At 43.2% G+C, this 21,484-nt stretch overlaps 1 protein-coding gene across 4 annotated transcripts in view; it reads left to right on the top strand.

Moving 5' to 3' along the window:
• prss12 (serine protease 12) overlaps positions 1–21,484 on the top strand; it is a 176,677-nt gene that overhangs the window by 94,221 nt on the left and 60,972 nt on the right. For 3 of the 4 annotated variants that reach the window (XM_070871141.1, XM_070871142.1, XM_070871143.1), the window contains exons 5-8: positions 132–310; positions 1,274–1,415; positions 5,150–5,352; positions 8,685–8,826. In XM_070871141.1, coding sequence (XP_070727242.1) covers positions 132–310; positions 1,274–1,415; positions 5,150–5,352; positions 8,685–8,826 — 666 coding nt within the window. The remainder of the gene's footprint in view (positions 1–131; positions 311–1,273; positions 1,416–5,149; positions 5,353–8,684; positions 8,827–21,484) is intronic. The other variant, XM_070871144.1, reaches the window with a different exon arrangement.

A 21,484-nucleotide genomic window follows, 5' to 3' on the forward strand; every position in this document is an offset into this window, starting at 1 on the left:
GGGGCTATGACACAATAATGTTCTGTTGGATCATAGGGATGCCCTCAGAATAACTGGTAGCACAGGTAAGAATAATAATGAAAGATGGTATGTTTTAAATATTTATTTGCTATTTTTTTTTCACCATGCAGTAGTCCAGCCAAGGCAAAGTCGCTGGCCCATTTTGGAGAAGGTTCTGGCCCAATATTACTGGATGATGTGCAGTGCACAGGGAATGAGCTCTCTATAGACCAGTGTCCCAAGAGCTTGTGGGGAGAGCACAACTGTGGGCATAAGGAAGATGCAGGTGTGTCCTGCAACCCTCTCAGGGGTAGGTATAGAGAATCAAACCATTGTTAGTCTAAGTAATTGTAGTTAAGTTTATAGCAGTGAATGGGCACAGTACAGCAGTCTAATAACTTCATTTCGATTAGTAAATTGTTACATAATATGGATTAGATTCTTTTATATTTTTGGTACAGGTAAAGAACAAACTAAATAACCCTATGACACTTTAATAAGGCTTTGTGTCCATGGTAATGAGGGAAAGAGGGAAAACTATGCCCCAGCATCCTAAATATATGTCTTTGTATTCTGCACCTTGGATTAGGAAAAATGTTGAAAGATTTCAGGGAGATATTTTGCATATCCTATTTTGTTCATGGATTTTGCACTTTCGAAAGAAGAAAGCGATTAGTGATAAATATTGCACAGAATTCTGAAAGCAAAAGTCTCATAGCAGCATTCAGGATGATTTAATGTACAAGTGCATTCCGATTCTCAGTACACAGTGCTAGATTATATATAACAGTTCCCTTGTGTGCTTCTATGAAGTGCCTTGCAGGAGTGTAGTTGCTCTTATTTTCTTTCTTGTGAGGTCAGTGGGGAGAGAGAAGATGAACTTCATTTGTATTAATCAAATACATGCAGGACATCAATTGTCCAGGCACTAGGTAATAAAAGTTTTTGAATGTAATTGATAGCCCCCGTGTGCATTTAACATGTTTCCAATGGTCATTTGGAGACCTCTCAGACTGAGCTAATGACTGCAACAAATCCTATTTCATAGAGAAGAAAATTGCAGTTTTATAATTGGCAGCACTGAGTGAATTTATTTGTAGAACTTAATATTAAACATCTTGCATTACCAGTTGTCCTAAACTAATGCTTATTAGTACAATTAAAAAAAATACTTCCATTATGATATTTTGTTTTATTTAAAAGCGACTGGATGCTTTGACTTTTGTTCTTGTGTCACATATTCTCACTCGGGCCCTTTGTTTATATTGTCCAGACGGCACAGTGTGCCTGGTTGGAGGAAAGGGTAGCCATGAAGGACGGCTTGAGGTGTATTACGGTGGCCAGTGGGGAACTGTCTGTGATGATGGCTGGACGGAGCAGAATGCCCAAGTTGTTTGCAGGCAACTGGGATTCAGGTACCGGAGGAGCTTTCTATCTGCAACTTGCCTATCAAATCGAAGAAACCTGAGAGCAAGGAGTTAGAGATATCATTAAAACCACACTGAGGTTGTGATATAATTTCTTTTTTTAACTAATTCAGTGTGAAATTAGCATTTACTTTATTGCGCGGAATAATGGGCTAAGGCTTCATATGGAGGGTTACTTAAGAGGAATGTTAGATTTGAAAGGACTGAATATTAAAGCAAATTACCTGCAGCAGCTAAGGTTACTCAATTAATTATAATTGATACAGTTATTTTTACATCGGGTTTAAGTCAAATATTCTATGAAATTAAGCCACAGCTCATGTGGGTTTTTAATCATCTCGGAATGTGATTTATGTGGTGATCTGTGTGATCTTGTGTTTGGATGTGTGATCTAACTTGTAGGTGTGATTATAAATATGGCCAGCATGTGATGTGGGCATCATTATTTTGGTACTTAAAATGCTATTAAGGATTCCAAAACTATAAAAAAAGAAAACTTGAATTTTAAAAGGCATTCGGTAAGGTGCCATACAAGAGGTTGCTACACAAGATTAGGGCTCATGGGATTGGGATAATATAATAGCCTAGATTGGGGATTGGTTAATAGACAGAAAACAGAGAGTAGGGATAAACAGCTAATTTTCCGGTTGGCAGAATGTAACTAGTGGGGTGCCGCAAGGATCAGTGCTGGGGCCTCAGCTATTTAAAATCTATATCAATGACTGAGATGAGTGGACCGAGTGTAATGTATCCAAGTTTGCTGATAGAAAGCTAGGTGGGAAAGTAAGCTGTGAGAAGAGCACAAAAAGGCTGCAAAGGGATATAGGGCTCAAAATTGGCCCCTGCAGATTTTTGGCGCACTCACTGGAGTTGTGCCGCTTTTGTACGATGAAAAGGGCACCGAGAAAATGTTCTCCGATTCTGGCCGCTGTGTTGCCTCTCCTGGGGCTTGGTGCAGTGTGGCCAGCCAGTGGATTGAGGGTGGAACTGCTGTCCTGACGCTGAAAACAGTGCCGGGACGTCTGCACATGCGCGTTAGAGTGTGCGCGCATGCGCAGTAGCTCCTTGCCCCCAGCCCGTCCTGCAGCTTGTGTGGGAGGGACCCGATGCTCACAACCCCTATCCCTGGCCGAGTGGTCTCCTGCACCGGCTGGGCCCGCTGTGGAACGCATTGTAAATGTGAAGAATTGTAAGTAAGTGCTGTTCAGAGGGCATTGTCATTTATTTAGAATTTTGTACATCAATAATACAATACCAGAAATCGGTGAGTGTAGATGAACAGTGTCTTGTGTTTTGAGATGAAGGTAGGACTTAATTCTATTTTTTATTTGTTATTGAATGTTTATTACTTTTTGTGCTTTGTTTAGTGCTTTGTAAGTCTTGGTGCTTTAGGTGCAGGCCATCTCCGATTCCTTCTATTTTTTATTTGTTATTGAATGCTTATTTTTGTGCTTTGTTTAGAGTTTTGTTATGAAGGTAGGACTTAGTTTTATTTTTTATTTCTTCTTGAATGTTTTTATATCTTCTTGAATGCTTATTACTTGTTGTGCTTTGTTTAGTGCTTTTCAAGGTCCTCTCCGCTTCCCTTCCCGCCCCTATCTCTGGCCGAATGGCCTCCGATGTCCTACCTGCACTGATTTCTTAACTGTCCGCAAGGGTTTTCACAAGCGGCCACAAGTGACCACATACGCTGGCCTAAGTTAGTTTGGAGCAATTATTAGCTGTCCAAAGTGGCCTAAATGGCCAAAACGGGCGTAGGTGGCTGGTAATGCCCCCTTTTCAAAAAAAAACTAAAAAAATCCTAACTAACTCACTTACACTGGTGCAGATTGAATGTGCAAAATGGGGATTTTTAAGATACTGCAGAAAAAACGGAGCAACTCCTGGCCAATTTTGAGCCCAATGACAGGTTAAGTGATTGGGCAAAAAGGTGGCAGATAGAGTATTATGTGAAATTATCTACTTTGGTAGGAAGAATAGAAAAACTGAATATCTTTTAAAAGATGAGAGACTGTAAACATTTGCATGCAGAGGAATTTGGGTGTCCTTGTGCATGAATCACAAAAAGTTAACATGCAGGTACAGCATGCAATCAGTAAGGCAAATGGTATGTTCGGCTTTATTGTAAGGGGGATAGAGTATAAGAGTAAGGAAGTCTTGCTGCAATTATATAGGGGTTTGGTGAGACCACATCTGGAGTACTGTGTACAGACTGGTCTTACCTAAGGAAGGATATACTTGCCTAAGTGAGGGTGCAACAAAGGTTCACCAGATTGATTCCTGGGATGAGAGGGTTGCCCTATGGGGAGAGATTAAGTAGAATGGGCCTATAGTCTTTGGAGTTTAGAACAATGAGACGTGATCTCATAGAATCATGGAATCATAGAAATTTACAGAACAGAAGGTAGCCATTTGGCTCATTGTGTCTGTGCTGGCCGAAAAAGAGCTATCCAGCCTAATCCCACTTTCCAGCTCTTGGTCCGTAGCTTTGTAGGTTCAGCACTTCAGATGCATATCCAATACTTTAAAAATGTAATGAGAGTTTCTGACTCTACCATCCTTTCAGGCAATGAGTTCCAGACTCCAACCACCCTCTGGATGAAAACATTTCCCCTCAACTCCCCTTTAATCCTTCTATCAATTACTTTAAATCTATGTTCCTAGTTATTGACCCCTCTGCTAAAGGAAATAGATGCTTCCTATCCACTCTATCTAGGCCCTTCATAATTTTATGCACCTCAGTTAAGTCTCCCCTCAGATTCCTTTGTTCCAAAAGAAACAACCCCAACCTATCCAATCTTTCCTCATAGCTAAAATTCTTCAGTTCTGGCAACATCCTCATAAATATCCTCTGTACTATCTCAAGTGCAATCACATATTTCCTGTAATGTGTTGACGAGAACTGTGCGTAGTACTCTAGCTGTGGCATAACTAGTGTTTTATACAGTTCAAGCATAACTCCCCTTGCTCTTTCATTCTATACCTCGGCAAATAAAGGAAAGTATCTCGTATGTCTTGTTAACCACCTTATCTACCTGTCCTGCTACCTTCAGGGACCTGTGGACATGCAATCTATGATCCTTCTGTTCTTCTACACTTCTCAGTATCAAATTGGTCTCATTGAAACAAATTAATTCTTAGAGGTCTTGCTCGGGTAGATGTTGAGAGGTTGTTTTCCCTCATGGGAAACTCTAAAACCAGGGGTCATAGTCTCAGAATAAGGGGTCGGCCGTTTAGGACTGAGATGAGGAGACATTTTTTCACTCAGAGGGTTGTGAATCTTTGGAATTCCCTACCCCAGAGGGCTGGGAATGCTCAGTTGTTGAGTATATTCAAGACTAAGATCGATAGATTTTTAAAAACTAAGAGGATCAAGAGATATGGGGCGGGAATGTGGAATTGAGGTAGAAGATCAGCCATCATCATATTCAATGGCAGAGCAGGCTCAAAGGGCCTTATAGCCTACTCCTGCTCCTATTTCTTATGTTCTTATAAAGGAGCTCTTTTTTCCTTCCTTTTGGTAGATTTCTCCCAACCCAATCCTTTCTTCTGAATGTGCTGACTCTTTTGCTGGGGGACAAGTCCATGGATGCCAGATTTCCAACATGTGCTCCTAATGGATGAGGTTCCCTGTTGGTCGGACAGTTGGAAAATGAACTCAACAATCTCTAATTCTAGGTTTCTCAGCAGGCTTTTGTTCATTCAACTATGTTGTCCCACAGGTATGCACAGAATCCTCTGGAAGGTCAGTTTGAAGGAGGCTCTGGGCCTATTTACTTGGATGATGTCAACTGCTCAGGTCAGGAATCCTCTCTGGCTTTGTGCCCCAGAAGCGAATGGGGGAAGCATGACTGCAGCCACCAGGAGGATGTGACTGTCATTTGTACACTCAGTGCTGTGAATGACATCCAGGGAATTCCTTTTGGTGAGCATTGCTCGACAAAGTCTCAGCAAAAAGTTCAAGGGAAGGGATTTTACTTTCAGATCTTGCACAAACAAAATGATTTTAGTTGAATCACAAGTACCAAAGACGAAAATAATTTTCTGTCAATTTCTTGCAACCACATCAAACTGATTTTTTTAAGAAACCAGTAAATGTTAATTTCTGCATAATTTATTGGTTGTGACATTTATTAGCCCCACAGACATGTTACATTTTTAAGTCGTTACACTGAGAGTGATAGCCACTGAAAGCACCCTTCTACAATTTATTAACTTCAGACATGTTTTAGGTACTCTTTTTTGTCTTTGTGGCTGTGGATTCCATTGATGATGTCCAATATTGTGATGAATACCAAAATTGACTTTGTGAAAGGGAAGGCTGATACTTTGGGAGGGATTTTACTCTGCGATCCTGCCCAGTGGAAATGGCAGAAGCATGGTGCAGTGAGGCTTACTGCAGCCCCACCACGCCAACCAAAATTTCAATGCTGCATTCCAGCCATTGCCACTGTCTACTCCTTCCCCGCCTGTCGCATGCAAATGATGGCAGCGAGGGGGTCCCAGTGGACTTTCCTTCTTTTTGCGTGTTACTGCTGCTTCCAGGGGCCAACTTAGGGAAGATGGTCCTGGAATCCTCTCCCTTCATTCTGTCCCCATTGGATTACCCATTGTCAGCCATAGTCTGAGTGGATATTGGTTTCCAGTCTTTGAGGCACTTCTCTACACCTTGATGGATCATCTGGTGCTGCAGAAGTGTCCCCATTGTAGCAGTGCTGGAGTTTTATTTTTTACACTGGTGGGGCCTCCTCTGACAGGGGAATTGCTGGTGAGAGACCACGTGCATGCTGGTGTAGAGCCCCAATCCATGAAAATAGGTTGGTGCTGGGGGGTGGATATGGAGGGATGGGCAGAAGCTTCTCAAGATGTCATGAAAACTCACAGAGATTCTTTTCTCCCAGAAACTCTGGCAGTACAGTTGCCAGATAGAAGCTTCGATTTAAAGACTATACTTACACAAGAGACACTACTGAGTAATAGAATGCAGATTTGTTCCACTTGTGTTCCTGATCTCAGCTATGCCATTGTGAAGAGGTGCTGAACAGAGCCCGTCATTGCCTCACAGAGAAGAAAGACGTGAAGTTCAGAGGGAGAGTTGTCCGCCTTTGGTGGAAAGTTCATATTGTAGAGGGCCTGGGGGAAATCTTCTGTTATCCTCTTAGGCACAGCTGGTGCATGGCCTCAGAGAAGCAAATTCCTTCAAAAAATTGTACTCCTTCAGAATCAGCATTACTTAAAAGGTAATTAGATTCCCCGACTGTTTCCATTTGCTTACTGCCAAAGAGATGAGCTGGTTATGTCCTAAATTTCTGGATCACAGCATCTGATGAGTTATCTTTTCAAACTGAAAGTTACATTGGTGTAGAGAACACAATTTACTGAATGGTTATTTAGTGAATAAATGGACAAATTGGTTTGAATCAATTATATTACCTTGAATCTGTAAAAGACTAGCTATTAAATAATGCATATTTGGGCTGATTTAATTTCCCTCTGACCTCTATAGCAAGCAGGCCTCACCAAAAAATCCTGTATATAATTTCAGAATTTTTCTCGATAGGATCTTATGAGATCATATTGGATGTAGTAAAAATCAGGCTGGGTTGATAATGCCTATGCTATGCTATACAGGTTGAACATTCCTTATCCAGATCCCTCTGGATAAGGGATTTTTCTGGACGAGGGGTAGTCACGTTAAATTGGATGGTACAGGTACTGAGCAAGGGGATAGTGGAACTGGCTGGCTTGGGGCTGGGAGTGCGGCAGAGAGACATGGGGAGTGCAGTAGATCGTGGGGTCAGGCCAGCGATTGCGGGAGTTGGCAATGAGGAAAGACTTCAATTTGTTCAATTTGTTCATGTCGGAGTGCTGCGCATGTGCCACCCAGTGGGCGGGAATGGTTCTAGACGAGGGGTGGTTTTGGATAAGGGAGTTCTGGATAAGGGAGGTTCAACCTGTACCGAATTGGTACTCCATTCTAGAGCAGACTGCAGGCCACCTCAGAATACTGCAGGCCTCACACATCAAAACAATTCATCTACTATTTCTTTCATTTACAGCAAGAACATTTTACAACCTGAAAATGTAACTGCTGAAGATAAATGTCTATTATATTTAAAATGATGTCAATGTTGAAGCCAGGTATCACAAATATGCTATATATTATAAACACAGGAACTATGACTGGACAAAGCTATGTCAGAAATATATAGTTTGCATTAAAATTTTTATATTATTGGAGTAATCTTATGAAATCAGACTCCTTTACTGGACCCGCAGGGAATTTGGATGAGCTTTTCTGTCCAACTTGAAAAATTTGTCGGGGTGAATTTCTGGAGGTAATTTTAACCTAACTTCCCGGCAGGATAATCCGCCCATTATACATCCCATCCGATAGAATGTAAAATTAAGTGGGGTGTAAAGTCAGTTTTTGCACTGGGTGGGTTAAGTTAAAATTCTCCCAGAGTCTTATTTGGATGATTCCAAAATCCAACATTCCCGTGGGGAGCAGCAGTGACAGGAAATGCATCTTTGAAAATCACGATTTCCTGTGATGTGCCTCCTGCCAGTGTTGATCTGTGCTGGGAATGATGGATCATGCAATACCCTTACATGCACCCCCGATGGGCGAGGTCCTGTGCTGGGAGCACAATTTCAGAAAATGACAGGGGCCAAAATTCTGGTGGCCACACTCTATTGGTAGGAGTGCAGCAGAGTGGGCCTCAAAATGCACTAATGGAGGAAGATCTAGACCCTGTCCCAAATTGTGAGGACAGTCTCATCTACATATGTGGGTCAGGTGGCTCGTGCCTATAAGGAGGCATCTTTGGTGCCTTTCCTGATAGAGGCCTGGAAAATTGGAGTGGTACCATGCAGTGGGTTGAGATAGGCCGAATCTACGGAGGGCAAAATTATGAAGATTTCTAAGGGAGTGCTGAGCCACTAAAATTCAGCTAATTTATCCCCTCCTGGATCGATTACCTTTGCTGCAAGAGTTCTGGGGCCTTACCTGAGGTTTGAACAGGACTCACATCATCTCTCAGATGGCGAAAGTTCCGATGAGGCCTGCCAATCGTGTATGGAAGATTTGTTCCCCGTTCCCCTTGCCCTGCACCCCAGTGGATAATTTTTCAGCTGCGCAGATGGGTCAAAAACGCAGCAAAATGGGGTTCCACCCTTTTCTAATCCCAATCTGACAATTCCACTGGACAAGTGCCCATGGTCCAGTTAATTACTTACATTTTTGTCATCTGCCAGGTCCCCCTATCAGACTGATGGATGGAGAAAATAAGAAAGAAGGACGTGTTGAAATTTTTATCAATGGCCAGTGGGGGACCATTTGTGATGATGGATGGACTGACAAGGATGCCACTGTGGTTTGCCGTCAGCTGGGATACAAGTAAGTAAATGTTAGATCTGATATATATGCTGTGTGTACCAGGGGAGCCTTTTGAAATAATTTAAAAGAGTTATTCTCCCATCTAATTCTTTAAATCAAACATTTGGACATAATTTTCGGTCATTTAAATGACTGCCAGAGGATTTTCTTTCAGCCATTAGATTTTCTCCTCCTGGGATTCCAGGTGAGATTCTAAGTGATATACTTAGTGGAAAGTTAGGCTAAAAATGGAATGAAAACTGGCGACAGTTTATTTGTGGAGCAAAATATGGGTAAATGCTGAAATAATGGCATAAATTACAATAAAATTTCGATATGTCAAAATACAGGATATTCAAAAATAACCAAAATAACCAAAATAAACTATAAAAGTTATATACTGGGGGGAGAAATTCGGTCGTGCCTCTGTTGCGTGCTGTCCCGGGCGGAGTGGTAAATTTTGTGCCGGCAAATGGATTGCGTCTGTCGCCGCAACAATTCATCAGCTGGGCCCGAAGTTTGGAGTGGACCGCTAAGGGAGGCGTTGCACTCTTTAAGGGAGCTAGGTTGGCTGAGCAAGCGAAAATCCCGAGCTAAACAGTCGGCCTCGGAGCACCATAAGAGAGGCGTCGGGGGTCAAAAAAACAAAAAAGCCCCAACAAAAACATTCCCAATACATAACTCACGCCACCGCAACATAAATCGCAAAAAAAAGACACTTACTCGTACCTCAGGTTGACATTACTTACCTCACTGCGGCCGTTACAGCTTGGAATGCCAGCTTCCACAGGCGGTCCCAGCAGAGTGCTCTATGGAGTGCTCCAGGTTGGGCAGCAGCCAAAAATTGAGCCGGTGTCACAACCAGGGGCATTGCACACCAGCTCGCCACTTCCGGGCGGTACTACTCCACGCCCCCTCGAAACTGGTACTGAATGTCCCGGCGGGGCGCTGGAAGCTGGTCGCCTGCCCAGAGCCATTGCCGTCCCTCTGGGGTGCTAACAGCTGCAACAGAAGACTGTAAATTCAGCCCTTGGATTTTCCTTGGGTGATCTCCCGATCATTCACTGTATCTTCAATGGAAGATCAGTGAACCCCCATAGCTAGCTGGCTTCAAGATAGAAAACAGAGAGTAGGGGTAAAAGTTAGCTATTCACAGTGGCAGGAGGTCAGTGCTGGGACCACTGTTATTCACAATTTATATTAACGATTTAGACTTTGGAATCAAAATCACAATTTCTAAATTTGCAGATGACACCAGATAGTCAATAATGAGGAGGACTGCAACAAATTACAGGAGGATATTAATAAACTTGTAGAATGGACATATAATTGGCAAATGAATTCAACACAGATAAATGTGAGGTATTTCATTTTGGTAGGAATAGGGAGGTCACTTATTACTTGGAGGGTGTGAGTCTAGGTGGGGTAGAGGAACAAAGAGATCTCGGAGCACAAATACACAAATCGCTAAAAGTTGCAACGCAGGTTAGCAAGGCCATAAAAAAAGCAAACCAAGTACAAGAGGTATAGAATCGGGAAGTTATACTAAACCTGTATCGAACCTTGGTTAGACCACACTTAGTGTACTGCATACAGTTCAGGTCACCATATTATAAAAAGGATATAGAGGATGCAGAGAAGATTTACAAGGATGATACCAGAAATGTGAGGGTATACATATCAGGAAAGGATGAACATGCTGGGACTCTTTTCTCTTCAAAAAAGAAGGCTGAGGTGTGACCTCTTTAAAATTATGAAAGGTTTTGATAGAGTGGATACAGAGATAGTGTTTCCACTTGTGGGAAAGAACATAACTAAAGGCCATTAATATAAGATAGTCATCATAGTCACCAAGGAATCCAATAGGGAATTCAGAAGAAACTTCTTTACCCAAAGAGTGCTGAGAATGTGGAACTCGCTACCACAGGGAGTGGTTGAAGCGAATGGTTAAGGGGAGGCTAGAAAAGCATATGAGGGAGAAGGAAATAAAGGGCTATGCTGATAGATTTAGATGAGGAAAGATGGGAGGAGGCTCGAGTGAGCATTAACGCCGACATGGATTGGTTGGACTGAATGGCCTGTTTCTATGCCGTATATTAGATGTCATTCTATGATTGGTCAATCAGTAACAGAGTGATTGCTATTTTTTGATCCTACAAAATATGTGATGCTTTTGAAGTGAGACACTGTTAAGAGATAGAGATTAAGATTAAGAAATAGTAAGGGAAATCATTTGAAAAAATAATTCATCTATAAGTAACTAACAGTGCAATATCTGTACAAAGTTTAACCATAGCCTGTTTCTGGGCCAGACTTGCACAGGTTTACATTTAGATTCACTTCATCACTAAGCTGGAGTCTCCATATCATTGTTTTGGTAGAATGGCTCTTTTATGTTCTACTAACCTTAAAACACCAATGTTTTTCTGTACGAGACCACAAGACATTCAAATGGAGATTGTAATTGTGAGAAGGATCATAGACGCTGAGGCCTGTACTATTAGTGCAGCTACCATCAGAATAAATGGGGTAAAACCGTAGCCATGGGTTGGGAGATGGAGAAGGGAGACATCTGGAGGGTTTTACTCACCCGACCAATGTGTGCATCTTCTGTGGCAAAGCATCCTCGATTGGCATTGGGTGTGAGTACACATATCACATTTAATCTTTAATAAATCTGTTAGTGTTTGACTGAGTGTTGCATTCATCCTTTACAGGCACAGGACTGCAACCTTTTATCTATAATATTATAAAATCCACATTGCTAACAGACTCCACTGGCACACACTAAACTAAACTATAAATGTGTGATGCTGTTGTCATTTAGTGCTGGGGGAGGGGGGGGTGGTGGAGCCATTAATGTTAAAATAAAAGTAAGCATTAAACAAACCGAGAATCCACCTCACCCAAATGGAACTAAGATGATGAACATATACCTGTTGCAAGCCCATTGCAGGCCAAATCGTCACTTAAATAATTTGGGGGACCGATCCGCTATGCTGCCAGGATCCTAGAGCAGGTCACCACATAACAGGAAAGATGTGATTGCACTAGAGAGGGTACAGAGGAGATTTACGAGGATGTTGCCTGGACTGGAGCATTTTAGCTATGTGGAAAGATTGGATAGGCTGGGGTTGGTTTTCTTTGGAACAGAGGAGGCTGAGGGGAGACTTGATTGAGGTGTATAAAATTATGAGGGGCCTAGATAGAGTGGATAGGAAGGGCCTATTTCCCTTAGCAGAGAGGTCAATAACCAGGGGACATGGATTTAAAGTAGTTGGTAGAAGGTTTAGAGGCGATTTGAGGTTGAATTTCTTCATCCAGAAGGTACTAGGGAACTCACTGCCTGAAAGGGTGGCAGAGGCAGAAACCCTCACCACATTTAAAAAGTTCTTGGATTTGCACTTGAAATGCCGTAACCTGTAGGGCTACGGACCAAGAGCTGGAAAGTGGGATTGGGCTGGGTAGCTCTGTGTTGGCCGACGCAGACAGGATGAGCCGATTGTCTCTTTCCCTGCTGTAAATTTCTATGATTCTATGAAATGACATGTCTTAAGTTTCTCCAGGGTTTCCACTGATCGGGAGAACCCTCGAGGAAATTCTACCCCATGGTACTTCCTAGTGTAAACTGATTATAATATTTATAGGAGTATTATAATTTAGTAAAACGGAGTGCATTATATTTCAGCGAAATATTTTGTTCCTGTCATGTGCAAAGCTGACAGTTTATGGATAATGTTTCAATTTTGCCCTCCCAGTAGGGAGGCTAGCCAACGGGAGCACACATTGGGAATTTGGGTACTCACCACGCATTCAATCATTTAAGTTATTGATTGTAAAATCATGCATGCCACACACCCAAATTTCCAATATCCGCTCCTGGCAGGAAAGGGTTCTTGTCAAGAGCATGAAGTCAGAAAATTACCTTTTATTTTGTGCCAATAAACAATGCTGGTTTCTTGTCCTGCATTTCGCTATATTGAGATTGGCAAGATTGTACTATTGTGTTGTGTCCTGTCACTTCGAATAGGATTTGGTAACTCAGGGATTCATGCTTGTTTGCATATGATTGCCTCTATTGCTATTCTTCTAATGCTGGAGTGGAAACTGGTGCCCTGCCTTTTTTACCTCTTTTCTTTGCCTCTTCTTGTTTCTGTGGCCAGATCAAGGCATTCAGAAATGTGGGGTAGAACGCATTACAGAGAATGATACATTAAAAAAGCTCTAAAATAGTCCTGGTGCACCTAAATTTATGAAAGAGGCTCATACTATCAGCAGGGCCTTGCACAAAGTCAGAATATCTGACTGGGATCCCTCAGAACCTCATTACTAAATGTTTCTGAAGCCTGTGAACGCCTGTCAGTTTATGGTCACTCACAAACAGCTGAATTCACGGATTTCTTTGTTACGTGGTAGCATATAAAAGGTCAGATATAGCAGTCATAATAGTTGAGAGAAGTGTTTCCCTGCTCAGGGAATTCTCTTTTGTTTGAACAAGATTGGTAAAAACATTTTAACTAAGCACACAGCAGGAAATTCCACTGGCTTTCTACAGAATTAAGTTACTGTCGGGAAATCACAGCTGTTCTCGAAATTAGCTGAAATACGCTGTAATTATTTCAACATTTACTAAACCCTATTTAGCATATCTCTGGGTGGCCTCTTCACAAAAAGTCCAGTGTACGATCTGACAAATATGCTCAGTTCAGGGTGAGCACTGCTGTTGTGCATCTCATAGGTGGAAGCTGGTTCTTTTTTAAACAGTACACAATTGAATTTATTTTTCCCCATGAAGGTGAAGGATGTCAGTACATGGAAGTTCAACATTTTTCTCTCCAATGTCAACATCAAGCACCACCAGCTCAGATGTAACAGTGCCAAATTAAAAGTAAAGTTTGTTCAAATCTACTCAGATTAAAAAATGTGTCTTAACTCCTTTCCCCTTCTCGTCTGCCGCACTAAGTATGACATTTGAATTTCGCACACCAGCCATCGTAAGTGAGAGTACCAGTTTAATGTCAATTAGTCCCCCATTTAGTGGATTTGTGCTGACTGGAGCATTGTACGAGATTTCCTCAAATCATTTCATTTCGGAAACTTACACCCAACCTTCCTACTCCTTAGTTTTGGACCCAGTCCACCTGCTAATGGTGTGTGGATTGCTGCAAAATGAAGGCATTGTGAATTTACTTGCAATGTTCTGTTCCTGTAATTTGACACAATCTACATGTGAATGAAATGGAAGCCTTTCCTAATCATATATACCATGGAGTTATTGCGAAGGTGGTGAGTGGAGGGGGTCTGTTGCAGCAAGTGTCACCAGTGGTGATGTTGAAGGATGTGGATGTGTAAAAGTTGAATGATGTGATAACCACAGCCATGAGCAGTGCCATTCCTGCGGTAGAGTTTATGTGGAGGTCAGACTTAAAGCGATGTTGTAACATTGTGACAGCCTCTCTCCTGTAGTGTAGAGGATGAAGGGAAGCCTCTTTAGACATCTTCAAGTAGGAGTGTCCATACCTGAAGACTCGGTTCCTGGGACAAAGCCAAGTGGGCAATGAGATCCCTGAGGTGCAATTGTTCCCACTTTTCTTCCCTCTGCCTGAACTTCTCTTTTTCCTCCAAATCCAGTACTGTCATAGGGATTCCAGTGGAATTCACATGGGTACCATGAATGCTTTGGTGGCTGCTGTTGAAGCAGCAGCTGTGTGCAGCAGTGTTGCGACAAATATTGTGTGTAACAAAAAAGGTCTTGCAATGCAAAAATACAATCACCGACAGTAATGCACCAAGGCTAATGCAGATACAGCTATGTGAAAAGAAAACTCAACTTTAAACACACCTTTGATAATCAAACTTCTAAAAGCCAGATCCCATCAGTGCCCATCAGAAAGAGATGCTGAAAAAGTGAAATGGTGATTTTGGTGTGGGACAAATTTATAAAGGATTGCCTAAAATTAAGGGGTCGAAATTCGGTTGCTACCTCCAGTTGATACCGCCTGAGTGAGGCAGCAATGGGGCGTGAACGGCGGGGCGGCAGCGTTATGCGGGAGTGCCACCTGATGGGAAATTCAGTTGTCCTTTTTCAAAGGTGTAAAGATTTGATGCCCAGCCGACTACCGCCATGGAAATCCTGACATCAGTAGTGTGCAATGCCTCCTTGGCATCGGTCTCGCCAAATTCACTTTGCTAACCTCATTTACCGGCTGACGGCAACAACGCCTGAATAGGTTGGCGTGCACAAGGGAGAGAAACAAATCCAGGGCGTTATTTACAGGGAGTTGCAGCCAGCCCACAGAGCTTGCAGTCGGTGCTGTGTTGGCTGCTTGCACAGTTCAAAGGTGCTGACGCCCTGCGGCTACTGACTGCTAAGCGGGACATTTGGAAAAGCATAATTCAATCAAGCAGAGCCAGCATGGTTTTATGAAAGGGAAATCATGCTGACTCTGCCTGACTGAATTATGTTTTTCCAAATGTCCTGCTACTGCTTCTTTAATAATGGACTCCAACATTTTCCCAACCACAGATGATAGGCTAATTGGTCTATAGTTTCCTGCTTTTTGTCTGCCTCCTTTTTTTAAATCGGGACATTACATTTCCAAACTGCTGGGACCTCCCCAGAATCCAGGGAATTTTGGTAAATTACAATCAATGCATCCACTGTCCCTGCCACTACTTCTCTTAAGACCCTAGGATGCAAGCCATCAGGTCCAGGGGATTTGTCCGCCTTTAGTCCCATTATCTTACTGAGTACCACCTCCTTAGTGATTGTGATTGTGGTAAGTTCCTCCCTACTTATAGCCCCTTGACTATCCACTGTTGGGATATTGTTTGTGTCCTCTACCGTAAAGACTGTACTAAATATTTGTTCAGAGTTTCTGCCATCTCCATGTTCCCCATTACTAATTCCCGGTTCTTGTCCTTTAAAGGACTAACATTTACTTTAGCCACTCTTTTCCTTTTTATATACTTATAGAAACTCTTGCTATCTGTTTTTATATTTCGTGCTTGTTTACTTTCAGAATCTATCTTCCCTTTCTTAATCATTTTTTTAGTCATTCTTTGCTGGCTTTTAAAACCTTCCCAAGCTTCTGTCCTCCCACTAGTTTTGGCCACTTTGTTTGCTCTTGTTTTTAATTGGATACCGTCCTTTATTTCTTTAGTTAGTCACGGATGGCTATCTTTTCTTTTACACCCTTTTCTCCTCACTGGAATATATTTTTCTTGAGAGTTGTGAAATATCTCCTTAAATGTACACCACTGTTCATCAGCCATCCTACACTTTAATCTATTTTCCCAGTCCACTTTAGCTAACTCTGTCCTCATACCTTCATAGTCTCCTTTATTTAAGCTCAGTACACTGATTTGAGAGCCTCCTTTCTCACCCTCCATCTGAATTTGAAATTCAACCATGCTATGATCACTCATTCCAAAAGGATCCTTTACTAGGAGAATGTTTATAAATCCTGTCTCATTACACAGGACCAGACCTAAGATAACCTGCCCCCTGGTTGGTTTCAGAGAAACATAGAAAATCGGTGCAGGGGCAGGCCATTCGGCCCTTCGAGCCTGCACCACCATTCAATATGATCATGGCTGATCATGCAACTTCAGTATCCCACACCTGCCTTCTCTCCATACCCACTGCATGGCAGATGAAGTATAATGTGGATAAATGTGAGGTTATCCACTTTGGTGGTAAAAACAGAGAGACAGACTATTATCTGAATGGTGACAGATTAGGAAAAGGGAAGGTGCAATGAGATCTGGGTGTCATGGTACATCAGTCATTGAAGGTTGGCATGCAGGTACAGCAGGCGGTTAAGAAAGCAAATGGCATGTTGGCCTTCATAGCGAGGGGATTTGAGTACAGGGGCAGGGAGGTGTTGCTACAGTTGTACAGGGCCTTGGTGAGGCCACACCTGGAGTATTGTGTACAGTTTTGGTCTCCTAACTTGAGGAAGGACATTCTTGCTATTGAGGGAGTGCAGCGAAGATTCACCAGACTGATTCCCGGGATGGTGGGACTGACCTATCAAGAAAGACTGGATCAACTGGGCTTGTATTCACTGGAGTTCAGAAGAATGAGAGGGGACCTCATAGAAACGTTTAAAATTCTGACGGGTTTAGACAGGTTAGATGCAGGAAGAATGTTCCCAATGTTGGGGAAGTCCAGAACCAGGGGTCACAGTCTGAGGATAAAGGGTAAGCCATTTAGGACCGAGATGAGGAGAAACTTCTTCACCCAGAGAGTGGTGAACCTATGGAATTCTCTACCACAGAAAGTAGTTGAGGCCAATTCACTAAATATATTCAAAAGGGAGTTAGATGAAGTCCTTACTACTCGGGGGATCAAGGGGTATGGCGAGAAAGCAGGAAGGGGGTACTGAAGTTTCATGTTCAGCCATGAACTCATTGAATGGCGGTGCAGGCTAGAAGGGCTGAATGGCCTGCTCCTGCACCTATTTTCTATGTTTCTATCTCTTTAGCCTTAAGGGCCACATCTAACTTCCTTTTGAATATATCCAACAAACGCGACTCAACAACTTTCTGTGGTAAAAAATTCCATAGGTTCACAATTCTCTGGGTGAATAAGTTTCTCCTCATCTCGGTCCTAGATGGCTTACCCCTTATCCTTAGTCTGTGACCCCTGGTTCTGGACTTCCCCAACATCGGGAACATTCTTCCTCTATCTAACCTGTCCAATCCCGTCAGAATTTTATATGTTTCTATGAGATCCCCTCTCATTCTTCTAAATTCCAGTGAATATAAGCCTAGTCGATCCAATCTTTCTTCATATGTCAGTCCTGCCATTCCGGGAATCAGTCTGGTGAACCTTCGCTGCACTCCCTCAATAGTAAGAATGTCCTTCCTCAGATTAGGAGATCAAAACTGCACAGAGTACTCAAGGTGTGGTCTCACCGAGGCCCTGTACAACTGCAGTAAGACCTCCCTGCTTTTATACTCAAATCCTCTCGCTATGAAGGCCAACATGTCATTTGCTTTTAATACTGCCTGCTGTACCTGCATGCCTACTTTCAATGACTGATGTACCATGACACCCAGGTCTTGTTGCACCTCCCCTTTTACTAATCTTTTACCATTCAGATAATAATCTGCCTTCCTGTTTTTGCCACCAAAGTGGATAAGCTCAGATTTATCCACATTATACTGCATCTGCCATGCATTTGCCCACTCACCTAACCTGTCCAAGTCACCCTGCGGCCTCTTAGCATCCTCCTCACAGCTCAAACTGCAACCCAGCTTAGTGTCATCTGCAAATTTGGAGATATTACATTCAATTCCTTCGTCTAAATCATTAATATATATTGTAAATAGCTGGGGTCCCAGCACTTAACCTTTCGGTACCCCACTAGTCACTGCCTGCCATTCTGAAAAGGATTTGTTTATTCCCACTCTTTGCTTCCTGTCTGCCAACCATTCCCTATTCACGTCAATACATTACCCCCAATACCATGTGCCTTAATTTTGCACATTAATCTCTTGCGTGGGACCTTGTCAAAAGCCTTTTGAAAGTCCAAATACACAACATCCACTGGTTCTCCCTTATCCACTCTACTAGTTACATCCTCAAAAAATTCTGGAAGATTTGTCAAGCATGTTTTCCCTTTTATAAATCCATGCTGACTTGGACTGATCCTGACACTGCTTTCTAAATGCGCTGCTATCACACCTTTTCCATGACATACTGCTCAAGGAACCCTTCCGTTATGCTGTCGATGCACTCTTCCTCAAGGCTACCCTGACCAATTTGATTTGTCCAATCAATATGGAGGTTAAAATCACCCATGATTATTGCTGTTCCTTTTTCACAAGCCCCCACTATTTCCTGGTTTATACTCCGACCAACAGAGTTGCTACTGTTAGGGAGCCAATAGACTATGCCCACCAGTGATTTTTTTTCCCCTTATTATTCCTTATCTCAACCCAAACTGTTTCAACATCCTGATCATTTGAGCCAATATCATTTCTCACTATTGCAGTGATTCCATCCTTTATCAATAGAGCTACCCCATCTCTTTTTCCTTTCTATCTGTCCTTCCGGATTGTCAAATACCCCATAATATTTCATTCCTAGTCCTGGTCACCTTGCAACCACGTCTCTGTGATGGCTATCAGATCATACCCATTGGTATCTATTTGTCTCATCAACTCATCTATTTTGTTATGAATGCTACTGAAGGGAGAGACATTGTGACGCGCCGGCGCGATAACATCATCAGCTGGTGACTGGCAGCCTTGGCTACTCCACCCCGCCCACACTGCCGCCCTACTCGTGACGGCCACTCCACCCCACCCCCATTCCACTCCCACGATGAGGCCACTTCCGCCCCGCTCAAAAAAAATCCCCAAACTGCTGAATATCAATGGTTAGGCCGTCCCATGCATTGGGGCGGCCAAAACACATCGAGAATGGTATGTGCGCCTCGTTTCCAGCAGTGGGCAAGTTCGGCCCCAGTAACTTCTATTGTATAATACAACCTAAGAGGATTCTTTGGAACAATTTCAAGTGCATGTTTCGGAGTTTAAGCAAATGAGGAAGAGAGTAATTTAAAAAATATTGTTATTTGACAGTTATTTAAATGAGCTTTATCCTTCATATTTGTAATGCACGTTCTTGCTATTGAGGGAGTGCAGTGAAGATTCACAAGACTGATGCCCGGGATGGCAGGACTGATATATGAGGAGAGACTGGATTGACTGGGCCTGTATTCACTGGAGTTTAGAAGAATGAGAGGGGATCTCTTAGAAACATAGAAAATTCCGACGGGACTGGATAAGTTAGATGCAGGAAGAATGTTCCCGATGTTGGGGAAATACAGAACCAGGGGTCACAGTCTAAGGATAAGGGGTAAGCCATATGGGACCGAGATGAAGAGTAACTTCTTCACTCAGAGAGTTGTTAACCTATGGAATTCTCTTCCACAGAGAGTTGTTGATACCAGTTCATTATATATATTCAAGAGGGAGTTGGATAGGGCCCTTACGGCTAAAGGGGTCAAGTGGTATGGAGAGAAAGCAGGAAAGGGATACCTGAGGTGAATGATCAGCCATGATCTTATTGAATGGTGGTGCAGGCTCGAAGGGCCGAATGGCCTACTCCTGGACCTATTTTCTATGTTTCTGCTGTGTATCTTTAAAGCATGTACTCCCTTGTTCCGCCACCAGGGAGCACATCCCCTGAAGTCCCAAGGGAACCCAGCATCCTCTTGGGAGCACTCTATATAAGCCAGCCACTAAGACCTGTTACTCACTCTGAAGTGTCTTAATAAAGACTGAGGTCACTGTTACTTTAACCTCCCTGTGTGCAGTCTCAGCTGTGTTAGGAACACAACAACTGGTGCCAAGTAAACGAATCCAAAGCAAAGCTGCAGCAAACTGTGGGCATCCTGGAGAAGTTCTCGGAGCGTGAGGACTGGAAAGCCTATGTCGAATGGTTAGACTAGTACTTTGTAGCCAATGAGCTGGACAGAGAAGCAAGCGCTGCAAAAAGGAGAGCAGTCCTCCTCACAGTCTGCGGGGCACCGACTTACAGCCTCATGAAGAATCTTCTGGCTCCGGTGAAACCCACAGATAAGTCATTGAGGAGCTGTGCATACTGGTTCGGGAGCATCTTAACCCGAGGGAGAGCGTGCTGATGGCGATGTATCAGTTCTATACGTACCAGCGATCTGAAGGTCAGGAAGTGGCGAGCTACGTCGCTGAGCTAAGGCGACTTGCAGGATAATGTGAGTTTGATGGCTACCTGGAGCAAATGCTCAGAGACTTTTTTGTACTGGGCATTGGCCACGAGACCATCCTACGAAAACTTTTGACTGCAGAGACACCGATCCTCAGTCAGGCCATTGCGATAGCACAGGCGTTTATGTTCACCAGTGATAACACCAAACAACTCTCTCAGCACACAAGTGCTAGCAATGTTCATAAATTAACTGGAACTGTGTTTGCGAGCAGAAATGTACAGGGCATAAAACACGAGTCTGCAACTGCCAGCAGGCCTCAGGTGACTTAGATGACTCAGAGTCCGCAACAAAGGATGAATGCAAGGCAATTCACATCTTGTTGGCGTTGTGGAGGCTTCCATTCAGCTTATTCATGCCACTTCAAAGGGAATGTTTGCAAGAGCTGTAGAACAATGCGGCACCTCCAACGAGCTTGCAGATGAGCTGCAAGCTCTGCAAAACCTGCTAACCACCACGTGGCAGAGGAAGATCGGTCCATGGTGGATCAAAGCAATTTCGAGCCTCAGAGAGAGGAGGCAGATGTTGAAGTACACGGGGTGCACACATTTTCGACAAAATGTCCACCTATAATGCTAAACGTAAAATTCAATGGCTTACCCGTGGCCATGGAATTGGACACTGGCGCTTGCCAATCCATCATGAGTAAAAAAATGTTTGAGAGATTGTGGTGCAACAAGGCACTCAGACCAGCCCTGAGCCCCATCCACACAAAACTGAGAATGTACACCAAGGAGCTTATCACTGTCCTGGGCAGCGCCATGGTCAAGGTTACCTACGAGGGCATGGTGCACGAACTGCCACTCTGGATTGTCCCGGGCGATGGCCCCACACTGCTTGGAAAGAGCTGGCTGGGCAAAATCCGCTGGAACTGGGATGACATCCAAACGCTATCACATGTCGATGAGGCCTCATGT

This window comes from Pristiophorus japonicus, chromosome 2, assembly GCF_044704955.1.
Source record: "Pristiophorus japonicus isolate sPriJap1 chromosome 2, sPriJap1.hap1, whole genome shotgun sequence".
Lineage (NCBI taxonomy): Eukaryota > Metazoa > Chordata > Chondrichthyes > Pristiophoridae > Pristiophorus > Pristiophorus japonicus.